General features: G+C 46.0%; 1 protein-coding gene across 2 annotated transcripts; it reads right to left on the bottom strand.

Annotated features, from left to right (window-relative positions):
• Positions 1–1,473: 1,473 nt before the first annotated feature.
• Positions 1,474–27,381, bottom strand: GABARAPL2 (GABA type A receptor associated protein like 2). 2 transcript variants are annotated; one of them, XR_005588755.1, is made up of 5 exons: positions 27,202–27,381; positions 26,636–26,691; positions 8,767–8,939; positions 7,674–7,786; positions 1,474–2,081 (listed from the first exon to the last, which is right to left on the bottom strand). XR_005588755.1 is itself a non-coding variant. In XM_039502878.1 (4 exons), the coding sequence occupies exons 1-4, from the start codon at positions 27,233–27,235 to the stop codon at positions 1,991–1,993; spliced, it is 354 nt and encodes a 117-aa protein (XP_039358812.1). In that variant the 5' UTR covers positions 27,236–27,381; the 3' UTR covers positions 1,474–1,990. The 2 variants fall into 2 exon arrangements, 1 of the variants encoding a protein (XP_039358812.1); XM_039502878.1 differs by lacking the exon at positions 7,674–7,786.
• Positions 27,382–27,395: the final 14 nt, after the last annotated feature.

Genomic DNA, 27,395 nt, shown 5'->3' on the forward strand with positions numbered 1-27,395 from the left:
CCTGCCCACATATAGTGGGTACCTACCTTCTCTCTGGTTCTGGCCAATTCTCTTCCTCTCTCTGCACTGAGCTGAGGGTGGGAGTGCACTGAGCACAGGGTTGGGGGTGAAGGGTCTGGCCAGGAGCTAGAATGAAGGAGGGGGCTCAGGGTTGGGGCAGGAGGTTCGGGTGTGGGGCACTTACCTGGGCAGCTCCCATATGATGGGAGGGGTGCAGGTGGGAATGGGGGGGGGGAAATGCAGGAGCTCCAGTTTGGTGCGCAGGGTGAGGGTGGGGATGTGGGGGGTGCAAGAGTCAGGGCAGAGGATGGGGGGGCATGTGAGAGGGGTGCAGGTGTCAGGGCAGAGGGGGGGCTGGGTATGTCTGAGGGTGCCAGAGTCTGGGCTGGGGTTGTGGGGGGTGGGGGTGTGAAGACGTCAAGCAGCAGTCTGGGTGTGTCTGAGGGAGGTACAGGGCCCAGGGCAAGTGCCTGGGGGGGGTGTGGGGCTCAGGGCAGAGGGGTGTGTGTGGAAGGGGGGTCGCTCGGTCAGGGCAGAGGGCTGGGTGACTGCCCCCCTCAGAACCTCCAACCCCCTCGCTCCTTTTTCCCTGACTGCCCCCCCTAGGACCCTACCCCGTACCTGTCCCCTGACTGCCCCAACCCTTCTCAACACCCCCACCCCATTGAGGGTTGTGATGTGACTATACCTATTTTTCAATAATGAATTTGGAGTGACTTTTAATTTTCATGGAGTAGTGGTTCTCAACCTGTCCCCTGCAGGCTGCTTGCAGCCCAATAAGCACAGAGCTGCAGCCCATGTGACATCCTCAGGACCATACACGTAGTACTGGATGCGGCCCACAATGGTAAATAAGTTGAAAACCACTGCGGGACTGAAACTTCTCGTAAGTGTATATCACCTTCTCTCACCAATGTTTGCCGTGGCCTGTCCCATCTCTGCTAATTCCAATCTGGAACTCTTCTACTTAAAAGAATAGAAGGATTGTCTTAGGAATACGTTGCTTCCCATTCAGAGTCATGCCATATCAGCAGCAATTGCTTACCTGGAACAGGGTTTATATATTTAACTGTTGTCTGTGCAATTATTGATTTTGAAAAAAATTAGTCCTACAGTCTCTTTTTGCTCTTCATTTAATCTCCATCTCCTACCTAGCGTATTATTCTCTCCCACTCCTTTGTTGCCTGGTCCTCTTCTGCCCTTGCATATGTCGTCCAGTATCTTGACTGTCAGCTCTTCCCCATATACGCAATCCCATCATCCAGTTCCCTCCTCCCCAACATCCTTGGACTGAGAGCTAGGTCCCATTGGCAACTCTTGGCTCCTCTCCTAATGAGGACTGGCTGCTTCAGCCATGGTGGTTTGGTCCCCAAGGACAGATCCTTGTTTCCTCCTTTTATGTGCACCTGTGTGCTCCCTCACCGTAGAATCTTGACACGCACCACTTGCCGGCCAAAATTAAGGTCAAGAAAGGACATTGGCCACACAACATGTGTGTGGGAGGAATTTTTATTGTAGTTATTCCTTAATAGAATTCAGAAAGAGGAACATTAACTTAGTTCAATATGCTAAGCATCTTGCTACTGCTCAGAATAACCTAGTGAAGCCAGTGTTGTTCCTAAGAATAATTAATATTTTAATTCTTGTCAAGCTAACACCTCAAACTAAATCCAGAATAAATGCATGTTCCTCTTTTTCATGTTTTAGTAGCCCAACTACTTTGCGTCAATATATAAACAATGTCATTAAATATGTGTTCCAGAGGGGTGAGGCTCTGGGAACTTATAGCTATGAGGACAATGCACAATAAAGGAAAAAATCCCGATAATTTACCAGTCTAATAAAACAAGGCCTATCAATATATTAGGAAATTAATCCAGTTACAAATGCATGATGTGTATGGGAGAAACCTCTGTGGGTGTCATAACTGAAAACAATTGGCTATTTACAAGATACATAGCAGGATGGTGCAGCAGCCAGACACCAGCATTCAGAAGCCAAATGTGTTTTCTCCACTGTAGGCCACATACAAGAATCCATCCTCATCCTTCTCCTTCTCATAAAGCTGTCCCATAGTTAGGCTTGAACAAGGGAAAAGAAAAAGAAAACACAATGAGAAGTTGCTCAAGGCAGCAGAGCTGCACATGGTAACAATTACTGTACGGCAAACAGAGAGAAGAGGATAGAATGAAAAACAAAGCTCTAGACTAGAAGTGTATGTTTAAATACATGAATGAGAGTATCTGAAATGCTATTGATTCCTGAGAGACACAGCAGGCATCCACATCCCTTAGTCATCACCAATATCCCTAGTTGCTCTTGAGTCCAGATGTTCTAGCACTGGCATTCATAAATAATTTCTGTGAATTTGCAAAATGCTTGGATTTTTACTGTTAAGTTTGTGGGTCTACACAAATGCATTTCACAAATGTTGATTTTAGTAGATGCTGTTTGAAGCCTAATGCACTGGTATGTTTCCAGTCTAGAAGTACTGAAGCTGAAGTCTTGGGATGTCATCACTTTTAGTGGGATCAGAACCTCAATAGCGCACTTCTATTGTTGTAACTGAAGCACCATCACCACCTATAATTAAGATTGTGTGAACATTTCCATTTATAACTCCCCTTCCCCATTACAGTGTTCAGTTCATAACCCACTGGACTAATTTTCAAGGCTCAGTCTCTATCCAAAGATGAATTTAGTCTGAAAGTTTGTGCAAAAAATATTTCAAATTCAACCACTTTAAATGAGAGGTTGGGGGAATGGACACCTTCCCTATGATAAAATAAAAAGGGACTAATCTGAGTACCTCTTGCTCCAAAATGTCTGTGGGTAGCAAGTTTAAATTTGGCAGGAAACTAATCCTCATTGACAAGAAGGGCCTTTGAGTGTCCATGTGAAAATAAGTTTTGTTTTGACCATGTGATGAAGCCTTTATACTCGTTTTATGCAGTTCCGGCATTTTGGGAATACCAACATTCCAAACAAAGGGACGTTGCACTCAGCATGCAAGTGTGGGTAACCTCACTGCATATGACAGACTTAATCTGCTAGAGGGTGCATTGAAGAAGGTAAGGCTTCTATTATTCTCTGCCTCATTCGCTGCGGTGTAACGTGTGCAATGATGTCTGTAGTTGTCATGGCTCATTAATTGTACAGTGAGGTAAGAGCATGCCCTACATGCCATTGTCCTAAATGTGTGCCTTGTATAGAACAGGCTGCTCCAGTGCTGTCTATCCAAATAGTTCCAGAGGCTGCAACTTTGTGTTTAATGACATTTTGTAGGTGTTTGTTGAATATTAAGTGATCTTTAAAATAAACAAAAAAAGTCATGTGACCTCGAATCATAGAATATCAGGGTTGGAAGGGACCTCAGGTGGTCAAAGCAGGACCAATTCCCAACTAAATCATCCCAGCCAGGGCTTTGTCAAGCCTGACCTTAAAAACCTCTAAGGAAGGAGATTCCACCACTTCCCTAGTTAACCCATTCCAGTGCTTCATCACCCTCCTAGTGAAAAAGTTTTTCCTAATATCCAACCCAAACCTCCCCCACTGCAACTTGAGACCATTACTTCTTGTTCTCTCATCAGGTACCACTGAGAACAGTCTAGATCCTTCCTCTTTGGAACCCCCTTTCAGGTAGTTGAAAGCAGCGTAAATCCCCCCTCAGTCTTCTCTTCTGCAGACTAAACAATCCCAGTTCCCTCAGCCTCTCCTCATAAATCATGTGCTCCAGCCCCCTAATCATTTTTGTTGCCCTCTACTGGACTCTTTCCAATTTTTCCACATCCTTCTTGTAGTGTGGGGCCCAAAACTGAACACAGTACTCCAGATGAGGCCTCACCAATGTCGAATAGAGGGGAATGATCACATCCCTCGATCTGCTGGCAATGCCCCTACTTATACAGCCCAAAATGCCGTTAGCCTTCTTGGCAACAAGGGCACACTGTTGACTCATATCCAGCTTCTTGTCCACTGTAACCCCTACGTCCCTCTGTATCCTATCCCTACCCTCCAGCGTATCTACCACTCCTCCCAGTTTAGTGTCATCTGCAAACTTGCTGAGAGCGTAGTCCACGCCATCCTCCAGATCATTAATGAAGATATTGAACAAAACCGGCCCCAGGACCGACCCTTGGAGCACTCCGCTTGAAACCGGCTGCCAATTAAACATGGAGCCGTTGATCACTACCCATTGAGCCTGACGATCTAGCCAGCTTTCTATCCACCTTATAGTCCAATCATCCAGCCCATACTTCTTTAACTTGCTGGCAAGAATACTGTGGGAGACTGTATCAAAAGCTTTGCTAAAGTCAAGGAATAACACATTCACTGCTTTCCCCTCATCCACAGACCCAGTTATCTCCTCATAGAAGGCAATTAGGTTAGTCAGGCATGACTTGCCCTTGGTGAATCCACACTGACTGTTCCTGATCACTTTCCTCTCCTCTAAGTGCTTCGGAATTGATTCCTTGAGGACCTGCTCCATGATTTTTCCAGGGACTGAGGTGAGGCTGACTGGCCTGTAGTTCCCCGGATCCTCCTCCTTCCCTTTTTTAAAGATGGGCACTACATTAGCCTTTTTCCAGTCATCCGGGACCTCCCCCGATTGCCATGAGTTTTCAAAGATAATGGCCAATGGCTCTGCAATCTCATCGGCCAACTCCTTTAACACCCTCAGATGCAGCGCATCCGGCCCCATGGACTTGTGCTCGTCCAGTTTTTCTAAACAGTCGCAAACCACTTCTTTCTCCACAGAGGGCTGGTCACCTTCTCCCCATACTGTGCTGCCCAGTGCAGCAGTCTGGGAGCTGACCTTGTTTGTGAAGACAGAGGCAAAAAAATCATTGAGTACATTAGCTTTTTCCACATCCTCTGTCACTAGGTTGCCTCCCTCATTCAGTAAGGGGCCCACACTTTCCTTGACTTTCTTCTTGTTGCTAACATACCTGAAGAAACCCTTTTTGTACTCTTAACATCTCTTGCTAGCTGCAACTCCAAGTATGATTTGGACTTCCTGATTTCACTCCTGCATGCCTGAGCAATATTTTTATACTCCTCCCTGGTCATTTGTCCAATCTTCCACTTCTTGTAAGCTTCTTTTTTGCATTTAAGATCAGCAAGGATTTCACTGTTAAGCCATGCTAGTCGCCTGCCATATTTACTATTCTTCCTACACATCGGGATGTTTTTTTCCTGCAACCTCAATAAGGATTCCTTAAAATACAGCCAGCTCTCCTGGACTCCTTTCCCCCTCATGTTATTTTCCCAGGGGATCCTGCCCATCAGCTCCCTGAGGGAGTCAAAGTCTGCTTTTCTGAAGTCCAGGGTCTGTATTCTGCTGCTCTCCTTTCTTCCTTGTGTCAGGATCCTGAACTCAACCATCTCATGGTCACTGCCTCCCAGGTTCCCATCCACTTTTGCTTCCCCTACTAACTCTTCTCTGTCTGTGAGCAGCAGGTCAAGAAGAGCTCTGCCCCTAGTTGGTTCCTCCAGCACTTGGACGAGGAAATTGTCCCCTACACTTTCCAAAAACTTCCATAAAACCTTGCTGCTTTATGATGTATAATGGCCTGAAAGATTTGTCAAAAAACAGGTTTTATTTCCTGTTTGTTGTTTAAATTGGACAGTCAGCTTTGTGCCCCTGCAGGCGGCCTGAGGCACTGTGAAATTGTGTTAGCACAAGAGATGAGTAGCTTAGGGGGAATGGATTTTCAGTGAAGCTGTTTGGCTGAGTGTGCAAGGCCTTACACTCACTTGACAGCATTTCTCTGTTTGGAGATAACACTATGACTCCTGAATGCCACATCCCATCCATAACGTCTCAAGGAATGTTCTGTGCAACAATGGGCAGAACCTTGTTCATTTTAGTGGGAAGCAGAAAACAGGAAGGGGGAAATGGAGGACATGTGAGCCCCTGGCATCTGGTTAGCAGAACCAGCAGCTTCAACCACCACTGTAATTGTCTAAAAATCAAGAAATCAGTTGAGGCGGCCAGTAACACATTCCAGTCTAATACCGCTCATTTTAACTCTGCCCATCCTCCCAACAGTTTCAAAATGTTGACACACAGAAAAAGAAAAGAAAAGAAAAGAATAGTGGAGGGAAACAGAGAATGGGGAGGTAGTAGGGGTGCACGCAAAGCCCCTAGCATGGGGGGGAGAATTGGAACCCTGGCATGGGGAGAGATGTGAATAAGGGGATGTGATGGGGTGTACCAGGCCCTGAGGCCCCCTGCTGGAGGCCTCACAGCTCTACCACACCCTGTTCCAAGAAAGAGCAGTAGAGGTGAGTCCTCCAGGCTGCAGAGAGAGACTGTAGGGAAGCAGCCAATCAGATCCCAGCAGGCTCATATAAAAGGAGCTGCTGGCCAGAGCAGAGCAGATAGGTTGCTGACTGGAGTGAGGGAAGTAAGGATGATGCTCCTGGCTGGCTACAGGGACTCAAGAAAGACTTCATCCCTAAGGTAAGGGTGAAGATGCTGGGGCCATCACAGGGGGTTGGTTGCAGTGAATCCTTTAAACAGGAGTAGCAGGGTGGCACAGAGGAAGCACGTGGGGAAAAAGAGGAATACAAGGAGCCCCCTGCCATATGCAATGAGCTCAACCTACAGAAGCAAGGAAGTGTCTGACCCTCTAGTCAAACTTTGTTTTTTGTTAATATTTGAACAAAAAGATGCTGTTGTTAAAGATTCAACATTCCTGTCCATCTAGTTAACATGATATTCTATGATTCTATGTGAAAGTTCACAACTCACATTTGAGATACGCACCTAAGAAGGTGTTACTGCAATACCAGGAAGATCAGACTTGAGTAACCACGCAGGAAGGAAAAAAAATCCCTTTCAGGCCCCATACACAATAAAGCAGCAAAAGCGGGACCCACAAATGCAATTTTTTAAAATCCTTTGCAGATTCTCTGAAGAGACAATTAAGGTTGCATGGTTTTAAGCATTCAAACATCAAATAATGCCTTATCTCTGCCACGATGACATGCTGTTTCTCAAATAATGCAGTATAGCTTCTGCTACAACCTTTGGTGCCCATGTAGTATCTGCTACTACAATGTATCGTGAGTGATGTGGAGAAAGTAGATAAGGAAAAGTTATTTACTTATTCCCATAATACGAGAACTAGGAGTCACCAAATGAAATTAATAGGCAGCAGGTTTAAAACAAATAAAAGGAAGTCCTTCTTCACGCAGCGCACAGTCAACTTGTGGAACTCCTTACCTGAGGAAGTTTTGAAGGCTAGGACTACAAGAGCATTTAAAAGACAACTGGATAAATTAATGGAGGTTAAGTCCATTAATGGCTATTAGCCAGGATGGGGTAAGGAATGGTGTCCCTTGACTGTTTGTCAAAGGGGGAGATGGATGGCAGGAGAGAGATCACTTGATCATTGCCTGTTAGGTCCACTCCCTCTGGGGGACCTGGCATTGGCCACTGTCGGTAGACAGGATACTGGACTAGATGGACCTTTGGTCTGACCCAGTACGGCCGTTCTTATGTAATGTATTCTGTGTACGCCAGCCAATACAATTTATTTCTATATAAAATGCATAGTGACTAACACAAGGGGCCATTCCCTTCATTCACTTTGCACCTTATAAGATTATAATTCAGTACTGTATTATTTAAGAAAGTAGGTGGCTATCTGATTAGTCATACATACCAGGGGGCAGATTTAAGGGTTGTTCCAAGAATCCTGACACTGGTATTCACTTTTGAGCATTTAATCATGCAACCTTAACATTCTCAGTGGAACTGTTGGTATCAGGCTTGGTGCTGTGGAGAACATAGAATAAGCACAGTACTTGTCCCAAAGAAATTAAAGTCTAAGAGGATTTTAGTGACCCTCTCCCCTAGATACTAAAATGATTCCTGAACTCTTGCTGAAGTTTAACTTTGTTAAACTTGCTTTCTTGGCAAGAAGTTCACCATCTATGTCTCAGACTCCTACATGGCATCTCAATAACCTTCCCCACCATTCTTCCCTGATGCATGTCACAACTGAGCTGCTTTACAATCATCTTTTCTTCAGCTGGGGGTTTGTATTTTGCCAGCATTTAAATAAAATGAGAAAAATAAGAGCAATGATATTAAAATAGCAAACCATTCTTCCTTTACTTCCTCAGTGAGCTGCTCCTCAGTATATCATTTTGAGGGGTTAACACTAACATCCTAGCAGAACGTGGTCCATCAGGCTTATGCAGTGGTGCAAGTAGAATTAATTTCTTACTGGTATGCTGCCCTCATGGGAGGGACACAAAGGTGGGGGCATGTGACCTCCATCACATGACTTTTTCTCCCCTTCCAGCTCAGGGCCCCTGCACTCTCCCTGTCCCCTCCCCATGATCCATCCCATGTTACCGGGGGGGGGGGGAGAAGGGGCTCTGTCCTCCTCCTACTGCACCAGATACTTCTGAACTGCAGGATTCTCTGGAACTGCAGCAGTGAAAAGAGCAGAACATGGGGCCACTCCTCCAGCGCAGTTGTACCACTTCCAGCCCTGTCCTCTGATGGGGCTGCTGTACAGACCCCAGACAGGAGTCGCAACTGCGTGGAATGGCTGGGGGTGGTACAGCTGCGCCAGAGGAGCTGCTGGCATGGGGCCACCCGGTGGTCTCCTGTATCTTTCTGGAACAGAGTACCAATTATAAATATCTTACTGGTATGGCAGACTGGACCAGACCATCATACTTGCACCACTGAGCTTATGTATCTTTAGTGAAATGCACACAAATTCCAGTCTAATGGCCTCTCACCTGGACTGTGGGACAGTCTTGTCTACAAAGAGGAATATTGCTTTCTCAGATGGCAGTTGAATCCTCTTCCTGATGATCCACATGAATTGGGCCACAGTGATGTCAGACGGAACCAGATACTTCCTCTTATCAATGTCAACAATCTGAGAGCCTGAGACCTTTTCCACAATGACCTATTAAAGCATAGATAGAAAGATGAGGCTTTGCTGGGTGGATCTAGACAGACTAGTCTCTCTCTTGCTAGGACAGGCTTACAATACTATGGGCAGGTGGATGTCGAACAGAAGGTGAAACGAATCCATCCATCCCTCTAGACAGCTCAAAAAACCCTGCTCATATGCAGCAGTCAAAAGAGAAAACAAAATGTTAGTATGCATAAGTAGGGCTCTACCAAATTCACAGTCCACTTTGGTAAGTTTCACAGTCATAGGATTTTAAAAATTGTAAAATTCATGATTTCAGCTATTTAAATCTGAAATTTCAGTGTTGTAATTGTAGGGGTCCTGACCCAAAAAGGAGTGGTGGGGCCCCCGCAAAGTTATTGTGTGTGGGGATGGGATGAAGGGGGGTGGGTTTATGGTACTGCAACCCTTACTTCTGTGCTGCTTCTGGCAGCAGCACTGCCTTCGGAGCTGGAGAGTGGTGGCTGCTGGCCAGGAGCCCAGCTCTGAAAGCCGTACCGGGTCAGACCAAAGGTCCATCTAGCCCGTTATCCTGTCTACCAACAGTGGCCAATGCCAGGTGCCCCAGAGGGAGTGAGCCTAACAGGCAATGATCAAGTGATCTCTCTCCTGCCATCCATCTCCAGCCTCTGACGAACAGAGGCTAGGGACACCATTCCTTACCCATCCTGGCTAATAGCCATGAATTTATCTAGTTCTCTTTTAAAAGCTATTCTAGTCCTAGCCTTCACAACCTCCTTAGGCAAGAAGTTCCACAGGCTGACTGTGTGCTGTGTGAAGAACAACTACTTTTTATTTGTTTTAAACCTGCTGCCCATAAATTTCATTTAGTGGCCCCTAGTTCTTATATTATGGGAACAAGTAAATAACTTTTCCTTATTCACTTTCTCCAAGCCACTCATAATTTTATATACCTCTATCATATCCCCCCTTAGTCTCCTCCTTTCCAAGCTGAAAAGTCCTAACCTCTTTAATCTCTACTCAAATGGGACCTGTTCCAAACCCCTAATTCAGGGGTCCCTAACTCGGTGCCCATGGGCACCACAGCGCCTGCCAGGGCATCTAAGTGCACCCGCATACTGGCCGGCGGACGAGCATCCGCCAAAATGCCGCTGACAAGTAGCATCATCCAGAGGCATCGCCACCGAAATGCCGCCGATTTTCAGCGGTATTTCAGCGGTGATGCCTCTGGATGATACTACTTGTCAGCGGCATTTCAGCAGCAATGCAAAATTTTGGCAGATGCTCGTCCGCCACCATGGTCCTCCGTGGACGCCAGACAAAAAAGATTAGGAACTACTGCCCTTTTGTTGCCCAATCACTTCGTTTTGTGAGATCTTTTTGAAGTTCTTCACAGTCTGCTTTGGTCTTAACTATCTTGAGCAGTTTAGTATCATCTGCAAACTTTGCCACCTCACTGTTTACCCCTTTCTCCAGATCATTTATGAATAAGTTGAACAGGATTTGTCCTAGGACTGACCCTTAGGGAACACCACTAGTTACCTCTCTCCTTTCTGAAAATGTACCATTTATTCCTACCCTTTGTTCCCTGTCTTTTAACTAGTTCTCAGTCCATGAAAGGATTTTCTCTCTTATCCCATGACAACTTAATTTATGTAAGAGCCTTTGGTGAGGGACCTTGTCAAAGGCTTTCTGGAAATCTAAGTACACTATGTCCACTGGATCCCCCTTGTCCACATGTTTGTTTGACCCCTTCAAAGAACTCTAATAGATTAGTAAGACACGATTTCCCTTTACAGAAACCATGTTGACTATTGCTCAAGTTTGTTTTTCTATGTGTCTGACAATTTTATTCTTTACTATTGTTTCAACTAATTTGCCCGGTACCGACGTTAGACTTACCGGTCTGTAATTGCTGGATCACCTCTAGAGCCCTTTTTAAATATTGGCATTACATTAGCTATCTTCCAGTCACTGGGTACAGAAGCTGATTTAAAGGACAGGTTACAAACCATAGTTAATAGTTCCACAATTTCACATTTGAGTTCTTTCAGAACTCTTGGGTGAATGCTATCTGGTCCCGGTGACTTGTTAATGTTGAGTTTATCAATTAATTCCAAAACTTTCTCTAGTGATACTTCAATCTGTGAGAGTTCCTCAAATTTGTCACCTACAAAGGACGGCTCAGGTTTGGGAATCTCCCTAACATCCTCAGCTGTGAAGACTGAAGCAAAGAATTCATTTAGTTTCTCTGCAATGACTTTATAGTCTTTAAGTGCTCCTTTTTGTATCTCAATCATCCTGCCCCCACTGGTTGTTTAGCAGGCTTCCTGCTTCTGATGTATTTTTTGTTATTACATTTTAAGTTTTTGGCTAGCTGTTCTTCAAACTTGTTTTCTGGCTTTTCTTATTACATTTTTACACTTAATTTGGCAGTGTTTATGCTCCTTTCTATTTACCTCACTAGGATCTGACTTCCACTTTTAAAAAGATGCCTTTTTATCTCACTGCTTCTTTTACATGGGTAAGCCACCATGGCTCTTTTTTAGTTCTTTTACTGTGTTTTTTAATTTGGGGTATACATTTAAGTTGGGCCTCTATTATGGTGTCTTTGAAAAGTGTCCATGCAGCTTGCAGGAATTTCACTCTAGTCACTGTACCTTTTAATTTCTTGTATGGTGTCAAGTATCAGGGGGTAGCCGTGTTAGTCTGTATGCACAAAAACAAGAAGGAGTCTGGTGGCACCTTAAAGACTAACAGATTTATTTGGGCATAAGCTTTTGTGGGTGAAAAACCTCACTTCTTCAGATGCAGACGGAAGCCTACTTTTGTTGTCTCTGACTCAAGGAATATTTTCAACACAACACTGAACAGTGCACTGATCCACAGGAACCCTCCTACCAACATTACAAGAAGAACTCTGCATGGACTCCTCCTGATGGTCGAAATGACAGACTGGACCTCTACATGGAGTGCTTCTGCAGATGTGCACAGTCTGAAATTGTGAACAAACAGCATCACTTGCTCCATAACCTCAGCCATACAGAATGCAATGCCATCCACAGCCTCAAACAACTATGACATTCTAATCGAAGGGGCTGACAAAGGAGGTGCTGTAGTCATAATGAACAGGTCGAATTATGAACAGATGCATCTGAAGAAGTGAGGTTTTTTACCCACGAAAGCTTATGCCCGAATAAATCTGTTAGTCTTTAAGGTGCCACCAGACTCCTTGTAGTTTTAATTTCTGTTTGCAAAAATAAGGAGATTAGTTATAGTTCCCCTTTCTGAAATTAAATGCCACAGTGTTGGGCTGTTGAGGTGTTCTTCCCACCACAGGAATGTTGTTATATCATGATCACTATTTCCAAGCAATCCTGTTATAGTTACCTCTTGGCACAAATCCTGTGCTCCATTCAGGATTAAATTGAGAATTGCCTGGCCCCTTGTGGGTTCCTGTACCAGCTGCTCCAAGAAGCAGTCATTTAAAGTATCGAGAAATTTTGTGTCTGCATTTTTGTCCTGAGGTGATATGTACCTAGTAATATGGGGATAATTGAAATCTCCCACTATTATTGAGTCTTTATTTTCATACCTTCTCTAATCTCCCTTGGCATTTTATCATCACTATCACTGTCCTGGTCAGGTGGTTGATAGTAGATACCTACTGTTATATTCTTATTAGAGTATGGAATTACTATCCATAGAGATTCTATGGAACATGTGGATTCATTTTAAGATTTTTACTTCATTTGATTCTACATTTTCTTTCACATATAGTGTCACATCTCTTTCCACCCCCCTGCACATGACCTGATTTTGTACCCTGGAATGATTATCCCCATTCCACCAGGTTTCTATGATGCCTATTATATCAATATCCTCCTTTAACACGAGGCACTCTAGTTCACCCATCTTATTATTTAGACTTCCAGCATTTGTGTACAAGCATTTTAAAAACTTGTCACTGTTTTGTCTGCCCTTTTCTGATGTCAGATTCTTTGTGAATGTTTCTCATCTGATCTGGCCCATACTTTATCCTCTTCCATCCTCTCCTCTTGACTAAAACCTAGAGAATCTCTATCAATAGGCTCTCTTCTGAGAGAAGTCTCTGACCGAGCCACATGCTCCTCTGCAGCAATCAGCTTCCCCCCATCTCTTAGTTTAAAAACTGTTCTGCAACCTCTTTAATGTTAAGTGCCAGCAGTCTGGATCCACTTCGGTTTAGGTGGAGCCCATCCTTCCTGTACAGGCTTTCCCCCCTATCCCAAAAGTTTCTCCAGTTCCTAATAAATCTAAACCAGGGGCGGGCAAACTTTTTTTTGGCCTGAGGACCACATCGGGTTTCCAAAATTGAATGGAGGGCTGGTTACGGGAGGCTGTGCCTCCCCAAACAGCCAGGCATGGCCCAGCCCCACTGGGACTCCTACCCATCCAACCCCCACTGTTCCCTAACGGCCCCCCCCAGGACTCCTGCCCCATCCACCACCCCCTGCTCCCTGTCCCCTGACCGCTCCCGCACCCCCTGGCCCTGACTGCCCCCTGCCATTGCATCCAACCCCCCACTCCTTCCTGACTGCCTCCCCAGACCCCTGCCCCATTCAACCCGCCCTCTGATGGCCCTGCCCCGACCACCGCCTCGAACTCCCCTGCCCTCTTACTGCACTGCCTGGAGCACCGGTGGCTTGTGGCCCTACAGCCACGCCGCCCAGAGCACCATCTCAGGCTGCGGCTCTGCATCTGTGCTACCCAGCCGCTCAGAGCATTGTGCTGGCAGCGTGGTGTGCTGAGGCTGCGGGGGAGGGAGAGCAGCGGGGGAGGAGCCGGGGTAGCCTCCTGGACCAGGAGCTCAGGGGCTGGAGAGGAGGGTCCTGCGAGCCACATAGTTTTCCCACCCCTGATCTAAACCCCCTCCTCTCTACAGCATCATCTCTTCTACACATTGAGACTCTGAAGCTCTACCTGCCTGCCTACCTGGCCCTGTGTGTGGAACTGGAAGCATTTCTGAGAATGCTACCATAGAAGTCCTGGATTTCAGTCTCTTTCCTAGCAGTCTAAATTTGGCCTCCAGGACATCTCTCCTACCCTTCCCTATGTCATTGGTACCTACATGTACCACGAGCACTGGCTCCTCCCCAAATAAGTCTCTCTAGATGCCTTGAGAGATCCATAACCTTCGCACCAGGCAGGCAAGTCACCATACGGTTCTCCTGGTCATCACATACCCAGCTATCTGTTTCTAATGATCGAATCTTCCATTACTAGCACCTGCCTTTTCCTAGTGACTGGAGTTCCCTCCCCTAGAGAGGTAACCTCAGTGTGAGAGGATACCCCATCATCATCTGGAAGGAGGGTGCCAACTATGGGAAGGTTTCCCTCTGCTCCCATTGACTGCTCTGCTTTCCTGGGCCTTTCATCCTCCTCAACAGCACAGGGGCTGTCTGATTGGAGGTGGGACTAATCTACTGTGTCCCGGAAAGCCTCATCAACATACCTCTTTGCCTCCCTTAGCTCCTCCAGTTCTACCACACTGGCCTCCAAAGCCTGCACCTGGTCTGAGGGCCAGGAGCTCCTTGCACCAAATGCCTACAGGACAGGTAATCATACATGCTACACTGAGCACAATAAACAGGATAGCCCCCACTCTGCTGCTGGGCTTCTGCATGCATTCTCTCCTACAGTTACCTAGGTTAATGATAGGGTTTTTGTTTAAAATCAAGAAGTTTTGATTATAGTTTAAAGGTTTTAAAGAATGGCAAGTGTACCTTGCCCCCTTCCTAACTCTCTCTTGAAACTCCCTGTTAGCGGCCCCTGGTCGCTTGCTCATGGCTTTATAAAGCCCTGACCTTCCTGATAGCCCCACCCCTGATTAAGTCTCAGCCAATGAACAGAAGCTTCTAGATTTCAAACCTTGTTTAGAAGCTCACAGCTTCCAACACATTCTTACTGAAAAACTGCTGACTCATTTTTACCATGTAATTATAAAATCAACTGGAATATAATTATTGTACTTACATTTCAGTGTATAGTATATAGAGCAATATACAGACAATAACTTGTATATGACATTTTAGTTTGCACTGACTTTGCTAGTGCTTTTGATGTAGCCTGTTAAACTAGGCAAATATCTAGAGCAGTGGTCCCCAACCTTTTTCGTCTGGCGCCCCACGGAGGACCGTGGCAGCTGACGAGCATCCGCCAAAATGTGGCAACGTCAATAGGCGTTGCTGCCAAATTGCTGCCGACAAGCTGTGTCATCCAGAGGCATCGCCGCCAAAAATGTGTCATTTTAGCAGCAACGCCTCTGGATGACGCAGCATTTCGGTGGATGCTCGTCCGCTGGCCAGTACCCAGGCACACTTAGACACCCTGGCGGGCGCCATGGCACCCACAGGCACTGTTTTGGGGACCCCTGATCTAGAGGAACTGATGTACCCTCTGGGGTACATGTACCCCTGGCTGAGAACCACTGAGCTAGAGAAAGTAAAGCTCTTTCCCCTATGGGCATGTCTTTCCATAATTGTCTACTAAGGGGTTTCTTGTACCTTCTGAAGCATGTGGCACTGGTCACTGTCAGGGACAGGATATGGGTCTAGACCACTGGGCTGACCTGATATAGCAATTCCTTACTTTCCTCTTACTCAGTAAGCACAGGTCTCCAAGGGTGTATCGAACATACAATCATGAGTTCAGTGATGTAGTTACTCCCTGGAGCCAAAGGTCACAGCATAAGTAAGGGTGTATGCTGAGAAAGTTTGTGCAATTGGATAAAACTCCTTTATACCCGACCACTGATATCCTCTGCAACCTTAGCCTGGCCTTTTATCCTAATTTGTTTTGGAAAAGACTGAGGTGCTAGTAATAAATAAGGAAGATGGGACTAAGCAAAGGCTGGCTTCAAGCCTGTAAACTATATTGGTGCTTCTATCTTGTTATAATGTAAGGCTGAAGCTGTCTACAGGAATTATTTTGAGGACATTCTATGGCCTGTGTTAGGCAGGAGATAAGACTAGATCATAGAATCATATGACTGAACCTCAAGAGGTCACCTAATCCAGTCCCCTGTACTCAAGGAAGGACTAAGTATTATCTAGACCATTCCTGACAGGTGTTTGGAGGGTTTTTTTTAAGAGCAGGTTAGACTGCAGGGTCGGTTCTGGAGCCAGTTTTGTTCAGTATCTTCATTAATGATCTGGAGGATGGCGTGGACTGCACTCTCAGCAAGTTTGCAGATGACCCTAAACTGGTAGGAATGGTAGATATGCTGGAGGGTAGGGATAGGATACAGAGGGACCTAGACAAATTAGAGGATTGGGCCAAAAGAAACCTGATGAGATTCAACAAGGACAAATGCCGAGTCCTGCACTTAGGATGGAAGAATCCCATTCACTGTTAGACTAGGGACCGAATGGCTAGGAAGCAGTTCTGCAAGGACCTAGGGGTTACAGTGGACGAAAAGCTGGATATGAGTCAACAGTGTGCCCTTGTTGCCAAGAAGGCTAACGGCATTTTGGGCTGTATAAGTAGGGGCATTGCCAGCAGATCGAGGGACCTGATCATTCCCCTCTATTCAACATTGGTGAGGCCTCATCTGGAGTACTGTGTCCAGTTTTGGGCCCCACACTACAAGAAGGATGTGGAAAAATTGGAAAGAGTCCAGCGGAAGGCAACAAAAATGATTAGGGGGCTGGAGCACATGACTTATGAGGAGAGGCTGAAGGAACTGGGATTGTTTAGTCTGCAGAAGAGAAGGATAAGGGGGGATTTGATAGCTGCTTTCAACTACCTGAAAGGGGGTTCCAAAGAGGATGGATCTAGACTGTTCTCAGCGGTACCTGATGTCAGAACAAGGAGTAATGGTCTCAAGTTGCAGTTGGGGAGGTTTAGGTTGGGTATTAGGAAAAACCTCTTTTTTTTTATTAGTAGGGTGGTGAAGCACTGGAATGGGTTACCTAGGGAGGTGGTGGAATCTCCTTCCTTAGAGGTTTTTAAGGTCAGGCTTGAGAAAGCCCTGGCTGGGATGATTTATTGGGAATTGGTCCTGCTTTGAGCAGGGGATTGGACTAGATGACCTCCTGAGGTCCCTTCCAACTCTGATATTCTATGATGGAGATTTCAAAACCTCCCTGGGCAACTTATTCCAGTGCTTAACCACACTGACAAGAAATTTTTCCTAATGTCCTACCTAAACTGCCCTTGATGCAATTTAAGCCCATTGCTTCTTGTTGTATCCTCAGAGGTTACGTTTTTTTCTCCCTCCTCGTAATAACCTTTATGTACTTGAAAACTGTTATCACTGCCCCTGTCCACCAGTCTTCTCTTCTCCAGACTAAACAAACTCCGTTTTTTCAAGCTTCCCTCATAGGTCACGTTTTCTAGACATTTTAATCATTTTTGTTGCTCTTCTCTGGACTTCATCCAGTTGATTCCCATCTTTCCTGAAATGTGGTGCCCAGAACTGGACACATTGCTCCAGTTGATACCTAATCTGCATGGAGTACAGCAGAAGAATTACTTCTTGGGTCTTGCTTACAACACTCCTGCTAATATATCCCAGAATGAGGTCTGCTTTTTATTTATTTTCAAGTGTTACACTGACTCAGATTTAGCTTGTGATCCACTATTACCCCCAGATCCCTTTCTGCAGTACTCCTTCCTAGGCAGTAATTTCCCATTTTGTATGTCTGCAACTGATTGTTCCTTCCTAAGTGGAATACTTTGCATTTGTCCACATTGAATTTCATCCTATTTACTTCAGACCATTTCTCCAATTTGTCTGGATCATTTTGAATTTTAATCCTATTCTCCAAAGCACTTGCAACCCCTCCCAGCTTGGTATCATTTGCAAACTTTATGTGCACTCTTCATGTCATTATCTAAATCACTGATGAATGACTAGTGTCACAGTTGTTCCTTCTGTCCTTTTAGAATCTATGAATCTACATTACAAACGTCTGCTGGCATAATTGTCAGTCAAATGCATGAACAGCTGTGATTCCAAACTGACATAGCTATGTCAGCAAATATCACCAGTGTAGGTACAGTTATACTGTCAAAGCTAAGCTTTTACTGCTAGAGCTTGTTTTGTTTGGGGGAGGAAGGGTTTCTGATACTGCTACAAAACCCAGCTTTGCCAGTATCACTCTGTCCGCAGTAGGAGTGCTTTGCCAGTACAGTATACCAATACTCCTATACTAGTAAAGCACTGCTAGTGTAGCTATGGCCCAAGACTGGCAATATCTGCACTGCAGTGGTGCTGCTGTAGTGACACAGGCGCTGACTCTGTGGGTGCTCCAGGGCAGTATGTGGCTGCTGTCTATAGGATCCAGGATATACCTGGAATAGTGGGTGGGCCTGAGTTCCTGCATTGGCAAAGTGGTGTGAACCATAAAGTGGGGGGTCAAGTCTAATCCAAACTCCAAGAAGGGGACAGAGCTCATTTAGAAACCTGAGAGAAGGGCTGAATTCAAAGGCCCACAACTGGAGCTGAAGACCCTAGTGAGAACAGAGAGACTGTTCTTTTTTTTTTTTTTATCTCTTAGCTATGTAAGAAGGGGTTCATTTTGACTGTGTGACTCAGCTGGAGGCCAAGCCACTGAAGACCTGCCAAGCAAGGTCAACAACTGATAGGGGTGCCAGGAGTGGGAAAGAGACTGTAGTACTGCACCCAGCCGCAAGTAAGCACTCAAGAGGTAAGTGTTCCCTCTATATCTATATAGATCTTTCTTATAATTCTTATTGCACATCCATAGGGCTCAAACTACTGTAACGATTCCACCCCAAGTTGATGATATCCGTCTGAGCTTCAACACAGCCAATTCCAGCACCCATTCACATAAATGTGCTGCATATAATTTTCAAAATACTCTAAAACTCACATGCGGTTAAATTACTTTAAAAAATGGCATGCTGCAACAGGAGCTGGGGTATATTTTGTGGTACGAACTTGGAGTCATTTATATAAGAGGGGCAAAGAGTTCTGTGGCACCTTTATAGACTAACAAACGTATTGGAGCATGAGCTTTCATGGGTGAATACCCACTTCGTTGGATGCATGTAGTGGAAATTTCCAGGGGCAGGTATAAATATGCAAGCAAGAATCAGGCTAGAGATAACTAGGTTAGTTCAATCAGGGAAGATGAGGCTCTCTTCTAGCAGTTGAGGTGTGAACACCAAGGGAGGAGAAAATGCTTTTGTAGTTGACAAGCCATTCAGTCTTTGTTTAATCCTGAGCTGATGGTGTCAAATTTGCAGATGAACTGAAGCTCAGCAGTTTCTCTTTGAAGTCTGGTCCTGAAGTTTTTTTGCTGCAGGGTGGCTACCTTTAAATCTGCTATTGTGTGTCCAGGGAGACTGAAGTGTTCTCCTACAAGTTTTTGTATATTGCCATTCCTAATATCTGATTTGTGTCCCTTTATCCTTTTACGTAGGGACTGTCCAGTTTGACCGATGTGTATATAGCAGAAGGGCATTGCTGGCATATGATGGCGTATATTACATTGGCGGATGTGCAGGTAAATGAACCGGTGATGGTGAGGATGATCTGGTTTGATCCTGTGATGGTGTCGCTGGTGTAGATATGTGGGCAGAGTTGGCATTGAGGTTTGCACAGATTGGTTCCTGAGTTAGTTACTATGGTGCGGTGTGTAGTTGCTGGTGAGAATACGCTTCAGGTTGGCTGTGGGTTAGGACTGGCCTACCTCCCAAGGCCTGGGAAAGTGAGGGATTGTTGTCCATGATGGGTTGTAGATCACTGATGATGCGTTGGAGAGGTTTTAGCTGGGGACTGTATGTGATGGCCAGTGGAGTTCTGTTTTTTTTTTTTTCTTGGGCTTGTCTTGAAGTAGGAGGATTCTGGGTATTTCCTTACGCGGGTATCGTAGTTTTTAGAATGCTTGGTGAAGATTTTGTAGGTGATAGTCTCTGTCTGAGGGGTTGGAGCAGATGCTGTTGTACCTCAGTGCTGGGCTGTAGACAATGGATCATGTGGTGTCTCCAGGATGGAAGCTGGAGACATGAAGGTAGGCATAGCGGACGGTGGGTTTTTGGTGTAGAGTGGTGGTAACGTGACATTACTTATTTGCACCGTGGTGTCTAGGAAGTGGATCTCCCGTGTAGATTGGTCCAGGCTGAGGTTGATGGTGGGGTGGAAGCTGTTGAAATCGTTACATAAGAGGGTACAGCCCCCACAATATGAAGCTGACCTCAATATTGAAATTACTCTAAAATTCACATGCATAAGGGGAGAGTCTTAAAAATTTATATTCAGGGGCAAGGGTAAATATTCAGAGGCGTAACAGAACACCCAATGAGATGAATGCAACTGTTCACATGTCTCCTAGCTATTGTCAGGCGATAAATGTCCTGCTCTACTTGGCACTGATGAGGCCTTAGCTGGAGTACTGTGTCCAATACTGGGTGCCAGACTTAGAAAAGATATGGATAAATTGGAGGGAGCCCAGAGGAGGGGAAAAAAAGATAAAAGGTTCAGAACACCTGACCTATGAGGAAAGCTCAAAAAAAACAGAGCATATTTAATCTTGAGAAAAGAAGACTGAGGGAGGACCTGATAACAGTCTTCAAATATTTTAAGGGCTATTTATAAAGAGGAATGTGATCAATTGTTTTCCTTGTCCACTGGAGGAAGGACAAGAAGTAGACTGCAGCAAGAGAGATTTAGATTAGATATCAGGAAAAACTTTCTAACTATAAGAGAAATTCAGCTCTGGCATTGGTTTACGAGGGAGGTTGTGGAATCCGCATCATTGGAGGTTTTAAAGAACAGGTTTGACAAACACTTTATTAGGCATGGTCAAGTTTACTTGGTTCCGCCTCAGTGCAGGAGACTGGACTAGATGACCTCTTGAGGTCCCTTCCAGCCCTAAATTTCTATGATTCTATCCAATTCAGCTGAATCTGCCACTTTACACTTCCACAATCCTCTTAGGTAGCAAAAGGTTGTGCAGAGCCTCTTCTTCCTTTAATAGCCCCCTGAAATGGGGTAGGGAATCTCTGGCTCCTATCCTCTCCCCCTTATTGCCTCCAGCTGATATATGTGGTAAGCAATAGGCTGAGACGTACCTTCCCTCCACAACCCATGGCATACCAAGCCTTATCAGTGGCACAGAGGAGCCAGGAGAAGGGCACTGTTGGTAGCTGAAAGATGATGTCTGTGGAAGAGCTCCCATTTTCCCCACACAGATGCACCTCAATCATGCCCTCATCCTTACCATATTACTTTAATTAAAAAAAAACAAAAAAAAAAACTAGGGGATTTCACTGCCCCAAAACTTCATTATTGCAGAATTAAGGTTGACAATCAGTGCCTTGTACCCTTTCAGAATGCCAGATGCCCCTAGAGAGACAAGGTGGGTGAGGTAAAATCTTTCATTGGACCAACTTCTGTTGGTAAGAGACAAGCTTTCTCTCACTAACAGAAGTTGGTCTAATAAAAGATATTACCTCACCCACTTCCTCTCTCTAATACCCTGGGACTGACACTGCATACAAATGTCCCCATAGTGAGTCTTCTGTCAACCAGGAAATACAGATGTGATGTGCACACCAGCCCCATACTGCAACCTTAACTCTGCCCTCTGAGTGATGCCCAAACCTATCCCTGACAGACATCACACCACGCTACCTTACCAGATAATATGGAGTGCGGTTGGAACAGAGCACAAGTACTGTAGGAAAAATCTAACAGATCTTGTCTTCATTAACGCAAAAGCTTCATGTTTAGGTCAGGCATAGTGAACACCAGCTAACTGCCTGTAGTATGCTCAACCATTTCACCCAGAGTTGCCAGATGCTAGCACTCCTTGACCTTCAACCTAAGGAATCTCTGAATCATCACCTGCATTTACCCCTGCACTGTATCGCACTGTCACAAATACTACCCAACTGCTAGAAATCCTCACAAGAACAGACTGTTGTGCTCCATGTGCTTAACCTACATAACTCAACACAAAAACAAGGGACCCATGATTTTGCCCCCCTCGGGTGCAGATGCTCCTCTGATATTGCAATATATAAGAACCTGCATCAAGTAATCTCCACCCCAGTTAATACTGCTACTCTTAAAAAAAAAAAAAATAAATAAAAACAAGAGCATTTGGAGTGTAGGCATGTGAGAATACAGTTGAGGCATACCACAACACAGAAAATGGTATATTTACTTAGTCATTCTTCCTATTCACTTATTACGCAGACCAGATGTACTGATTTTTATAAGGACAGTCACAATATTTGGGGCTCTTTCTTATATAGGCACATATTTACCCTGCCACCCCCTGTCCTGATTTTTCACACTTGCTATCTAGCCACCCTAGCTCTGGATGATTCATACTTAATTTATTCCTAGTGGCTATTGCGAGCTCCAGGGGTGGGAGAGCTAGGGTTCCAGAATAAGGCCAGTGTGCACATTATATGTATTTCCTAGTTTTCAGAGATTTAAGTATAGGGGCATTTGACATTCGGAAGGGTATGAGGCACTACCGATTAACAAACTCTGCATTAATTGAATTATTGGGCAGTGAATAGACCATTATGATTAGTTGCTACCCAGTAGCAGATCCAATGGAGCAGTAACCCCCAAAAGTTTTTACAGAATTTAAGTTTTCATTAAAAAGGAGTGAGGGGAGGAACCCTACATGTCTTGGCCTTAGGATTGCAAGGAATCTTCCCACTCTGGCTCCATCAGCACTACAGCTCTATCAAAGCTAGCAAATGGGTACCTGGCAGGGTGAAGGGTTCTCTGCTCTAATATTTCCTGTAGCATGGTTAGGACAGCAATTATCATACAGAAGTGCATTACTGATCACGTTGACAAAGAGCACCATTTAAGTGTATTGTAATATCTTAATATTGTTGGCTGCACTGAAGTTATAGGACAGTGAAGTCAGCTAAATGTAGTATAGTGCACAGCTATATATGTGGGACTCAGCATCTATCAGACCCAGAACTGTGCAGGGGAGAACCTTACTCTGAGGGCACTAGGACCAACATGGCATACCCCCTTCTCCACAGCATAAGAATGGCCATACTGGGTCAGACCAATGGTCTGTCTAGCCCAGTATCCTGACTGATGCTTCAGAGGGAATGAACAGAAGAGGCCAACTACTGAGTGAGTCATCCAGTCCAGCTTAGGGACATCCAGAGCATGGGGTTGTGTCCCTGACTATCTTGGCTAATAGCCATTGATGGACCAATTTCTTTTTTTTTTTTTTTTTAACCAAGTTATACTATTGGTCTTCACAACATTCCAGCAACAAGTTCCACAGGATGACCGTGCGTTGAGTGAAGAAGTAATTCCTCAAGTTTCCTTTAAAGTTGCTGCCTCTTAATTTAATTGGATGACCCCCAGTTCTTGTGTTTATGTGAAGGGGTAAATAACACTTCCCTATTCACTTTCTCCACAGCATTCATGCGGGGTTGTTGTTTGTTTGTTTTGTTTTTTTTAAGATCTCTATCCTATCCCCCAATCAGCCATCTCTTTTCCAAGCTGAACTGTCTGAGTCTTTTTAATCTTTCTTCATATGGAGGCTATTCGATACTCATAAGAACATAAGAAAGGCCGTACCGGGTCAGACCAAAGGTCCATCTAGCCCAGTATCTGTCTACCGACAGTGGCCAATGCCAGGTGCCCCAGAGGGAGTGAACCTAACAGGCAATGATCAAGTGATCTCTCTCCTGCCATCCATCTCCATCCTCTGACGAACAGAGGCTAGGGACACCATTCTTACCCATCCTGGCTAATAGCCATTTATGGACTTAGCCACCATGAATTTATCTCACTATTTGGAAAAGCCAGCACAATGCCCTGGGTGGCGGGGCTGCGAGCTGGGGCCTGACCTGGTGCTCTGTGCTGTGCGGTGGCGTGGCTGGCTCCAGCTGGGCGGCATGGCTGTAGCGCTGCTAGCCAACGGTACTCCAAGCAGTGTGGTAAGGGGGCGGGGAGGATGGACAGAGGGCAGAGGAGTTCAGCGTGGTGGTCGGGGGCAGGGTTATGGATAGGGGTCGGGGTGGTCAGAGGGCAGAGAACAGGGGGGTTGACTGGGGGCAGGAGGTCCCAGGGGGCAGTCAGGACGGAGGGGTGGGATTGGAGGGGGTGGTCGGGAGCCGTTGGGGGCAGGGGTGCTGGGGGCAGTCAGGGGCAGGGAGAAGGGGTGGTTGGATGGGGCAGTGGTCCTGGTGGGACAGTCAGGAATAAGAGGAGGGGTTGGATGGGGGGGGGGGGCAGTCAGGGACAGACGTTCCAGGGGCTGTCAAGGGACAGGGAATGGGGGGGTTGGATGGGGCAGGAGTCCCGGGGGGGGAGGGGCATCAGGGGCCGAGAAGCAGAAGGAGTTGGATAGGGGGTGGAGCTAGGCCACGCTTGGCTGTTTGGGGAGGCACAGCCTCCCATAACCAGCCCTCCATACAATTTTGGAAACCCGATGCGACCCTCAGGCCAAAAAGTTTGCCCGCCCCTGTTCTAGCAGGTCTCAATCATACACTGTGACTTTGCTGAAGTGGCCTTTTCCTATCAGGCAAGGGGGCCCACTAATGCCAAACACCAGTGTCCAGAGCCCACTACTTCTCAAAAAGAGTGAGGTTTTTCTTTTGAATAACAATTATCACCTGCACCCATGTGTCTATTTCAGACTAAATGCTTTTGGGGCCATTTGTGTATTATACAGCACCAAGTCAAATGGCAGTGCTAACTAATTGGTAGTAACTAATATTTAGCTCTTTTATAGTACTTTTCCTCAGTAGATCTCAAAGCATTTTATAAATAAGGTAAGCATCACCATTCCTATTTTATAGATAGAAACTGAAGCACAGAGAGATGAAGTGATTTGACCAAGCAGGAACAGAGCTGGGAATAGAACTCAGGTCTCCAAAGTCCCTGTCCAGTGCTCTATCCACTACACCACACTGCCTCCCCAATAGTCTGCAATAGATCACTGTACTAGTATAGATAAGGCCTAAGAGAAATATTTGATATGTCAAACATCTGCCCCAGAGGGCAAGTCAATATGTTCGAGATTTAGGCCCCAACAAACGAAGCATTTGCTGAGGATGGAATGTATCAATACATTCTGGAACTGATTCCTGCCGTTTTTTGTTGCGGGTTGCCACATATCAGAATACCAGCTCTGATGTCTCTCCTTCTCTCCCAGGGTTGGTTACTAGAAGCTGGTCTGGATAGAATACTGGCTATCCTTACTCAAAGAGACAAAGTCTGGAAGAGGGATACTTGTCATGATGTGAAGTTGATCACCAGGAGATTGTTGATGGGCTAGGAACTGCACACCAGGAGGCAGTTAGATTGGGAGGGGGCAGATTCAGCTCATCAAGAAGTAGTCAGCATGGGACAGGCAAGAATAGGATCAGCATGGACTTGAAGAGATTAAGGCAATTGTCAGGATGGAGCTGTGATGTGGGCTTGATGGAAAAGAGTTAAGGGAAGGAGTACACCAACAAGATAAGGTTCACAGGGTTGCTCCCTGGGTTGTCTGATGGGGGTTCATTCATGCACTGGGAGGTTGGGGTGGAAAAGGGTATCAATATCTGGTACTCAGACAGACGTTTGCCACAGGTATGTGGCTAGAAGATGGAGGTGTTACTCACTGGGATATGGCATGAGGTGTGGTGGTTTAACTCACCAGGACTAGGACACAGCTAGAGGGGAATCCCTTACAGGGACATGATCTCAGAGGGGAGGGAGAGTCATACACTACTAAGTGGTCATATGGGCAACTGTGCAGAAGGGGTTACCCACTAAAATCCTGTCAGAGTGGGTGCATGAATGGAGAGCTCACCGAAATGTGACTGAGTCATAGTTTAAGGCCAGAATGAATCACCAGATCATCTAGTCTGATCTCCTTATATCATAGGAAACCAACACCCACAAAACCCAATAAATGAAATTAGATCTCCATATATACCCCACAGGAGACCAGAGTATTGTTTGTCACGGGCAGAGAATAGGAGGTGCCCAAGGCCCCTGCAATGGCAGGGAAATGACTGGACAGAGAAATGGATATGGTACAAGGTGGAGTCCTGTAGCTCCTTAAAGACTAACAGCTTTATTTGGGCATAAGCTTTTATGGGTAAAAAACCACTTCTTCAGATGCATGGAGTGAAAATTACAGATACAAGATACAGATGCTTGTATCTGTAACTTTCACTCCATACATCTGAAGAAGTGGTTTTTTTACCCACAGAAGCATATGCCTCAATAAATCTGTTAGTCTTTAAGGTGCTACAGGACTCCTTGTTGTTTTTGTGGATACAGACTAACATAGCTTCCCCTCTGATGCTTGGTACAAGGTGTCACCCACCTGGATGTAGTCAGGGCATATGAGCATGCACAGAGGGTGAGTCACTGAGATGTGACCTGGCTAGAGATCAGGCATGGAGGAAGCAGTCACTTGGATGTAGCTAGGTGAGGGCTGCTCCCATGATATCACTCATTGGGAGGGTGACAGTGTTGGGACCAAAAAGGTGTCCAGAAGATTATGTAGGAAGTCCAGGGATGGTAATTACTTACCGGTACATAGTTGAGGGTAGATGCTTGGAGGGTTGTGTTAACAGCTAGAAGCAGATGCTGCTTGAGGCTATTCATCACAATGTGATCAGAGGCGTAGACCACAGGGAGGAGAGGAAGTTTATTTCACCTGGATAGAGTAACAGGATATGGGGGAGGAAGTGGCATTACAGGAGTGGCATGGGTTACTCACCGGCACACGGTCTGGGTATTTGGCTCGGATTTTTGCAGACTCTACACATCTGTGCTCTGTAAACAAAACATTCAGTTAGAAAAATGACAACATGACACACACCCTGGGCAACGTAGGGTAGACCTAGGAGGAATAGGAGAGATGAAGGAGACAGGATCATGTAGGTGAATCTTCCCTGCCAGCTCTCTTTCATACCTCCCTATGCGACTTAAGGGACCGAACTCCTGAGTAACATGTAGCATCTTTACAGGAGGAGAGACAGCGCTGGGGTCCCCCAGGGATGTCTCTCTACTAAAGCTGTGCAATGAGTTGGAGATGATTGGTGGAGGAGGGTCAGTGCCCTCTGCCTGCGGGGAGGGCAGCCTAGATGGGTATCACTGCGTGTGGGGGAGAGGGGCAGTGAGAGGGTGAACTGGGGGGGGCCTCTGCGGGCTTTGCGTACGGCACCGCTCGAGCTAGGAGCCTGGTGAGACCTGGAGGCGGTGGGGGAGCAGTGGCTCAGGGCCCACTGGGGCTCGGCGGGGGCGGTATCCTGACCCAGCGCTGCCCCAGCCCCGCCTCCTTACCCAGCGCATGATCCTCCTTGAACATCCACTTCATGGTGCGGGGCGAAGCGGAGCCAGCGGGGGTCGGTGCCCGGAGGTCCGGCCGGGGGGTTGGTACCAGGTCGGGCCGGGCCTGTCACCGTCACAACAACAGCTCAGCGGGCGGGGCTTCCGGCTCACCAGTTCCCTGGCAACCAGGCGAAGGGGCGGGGCTT

The sequence above is a fragment of the Mauremys reevesii genome, linkage group 16, assembly GCF_016161935.1.
Source record: "Mauremys reevesii isolate NIE-2019 linkage group 16, ASM1616193v1, whole genome shotgun sequence".
NCBI classification, from domain to species: Eukaryota; Metazoa; Chordata; order Testudines; family Geoemydidae; genus Mauremys; species Mauremys reevesii.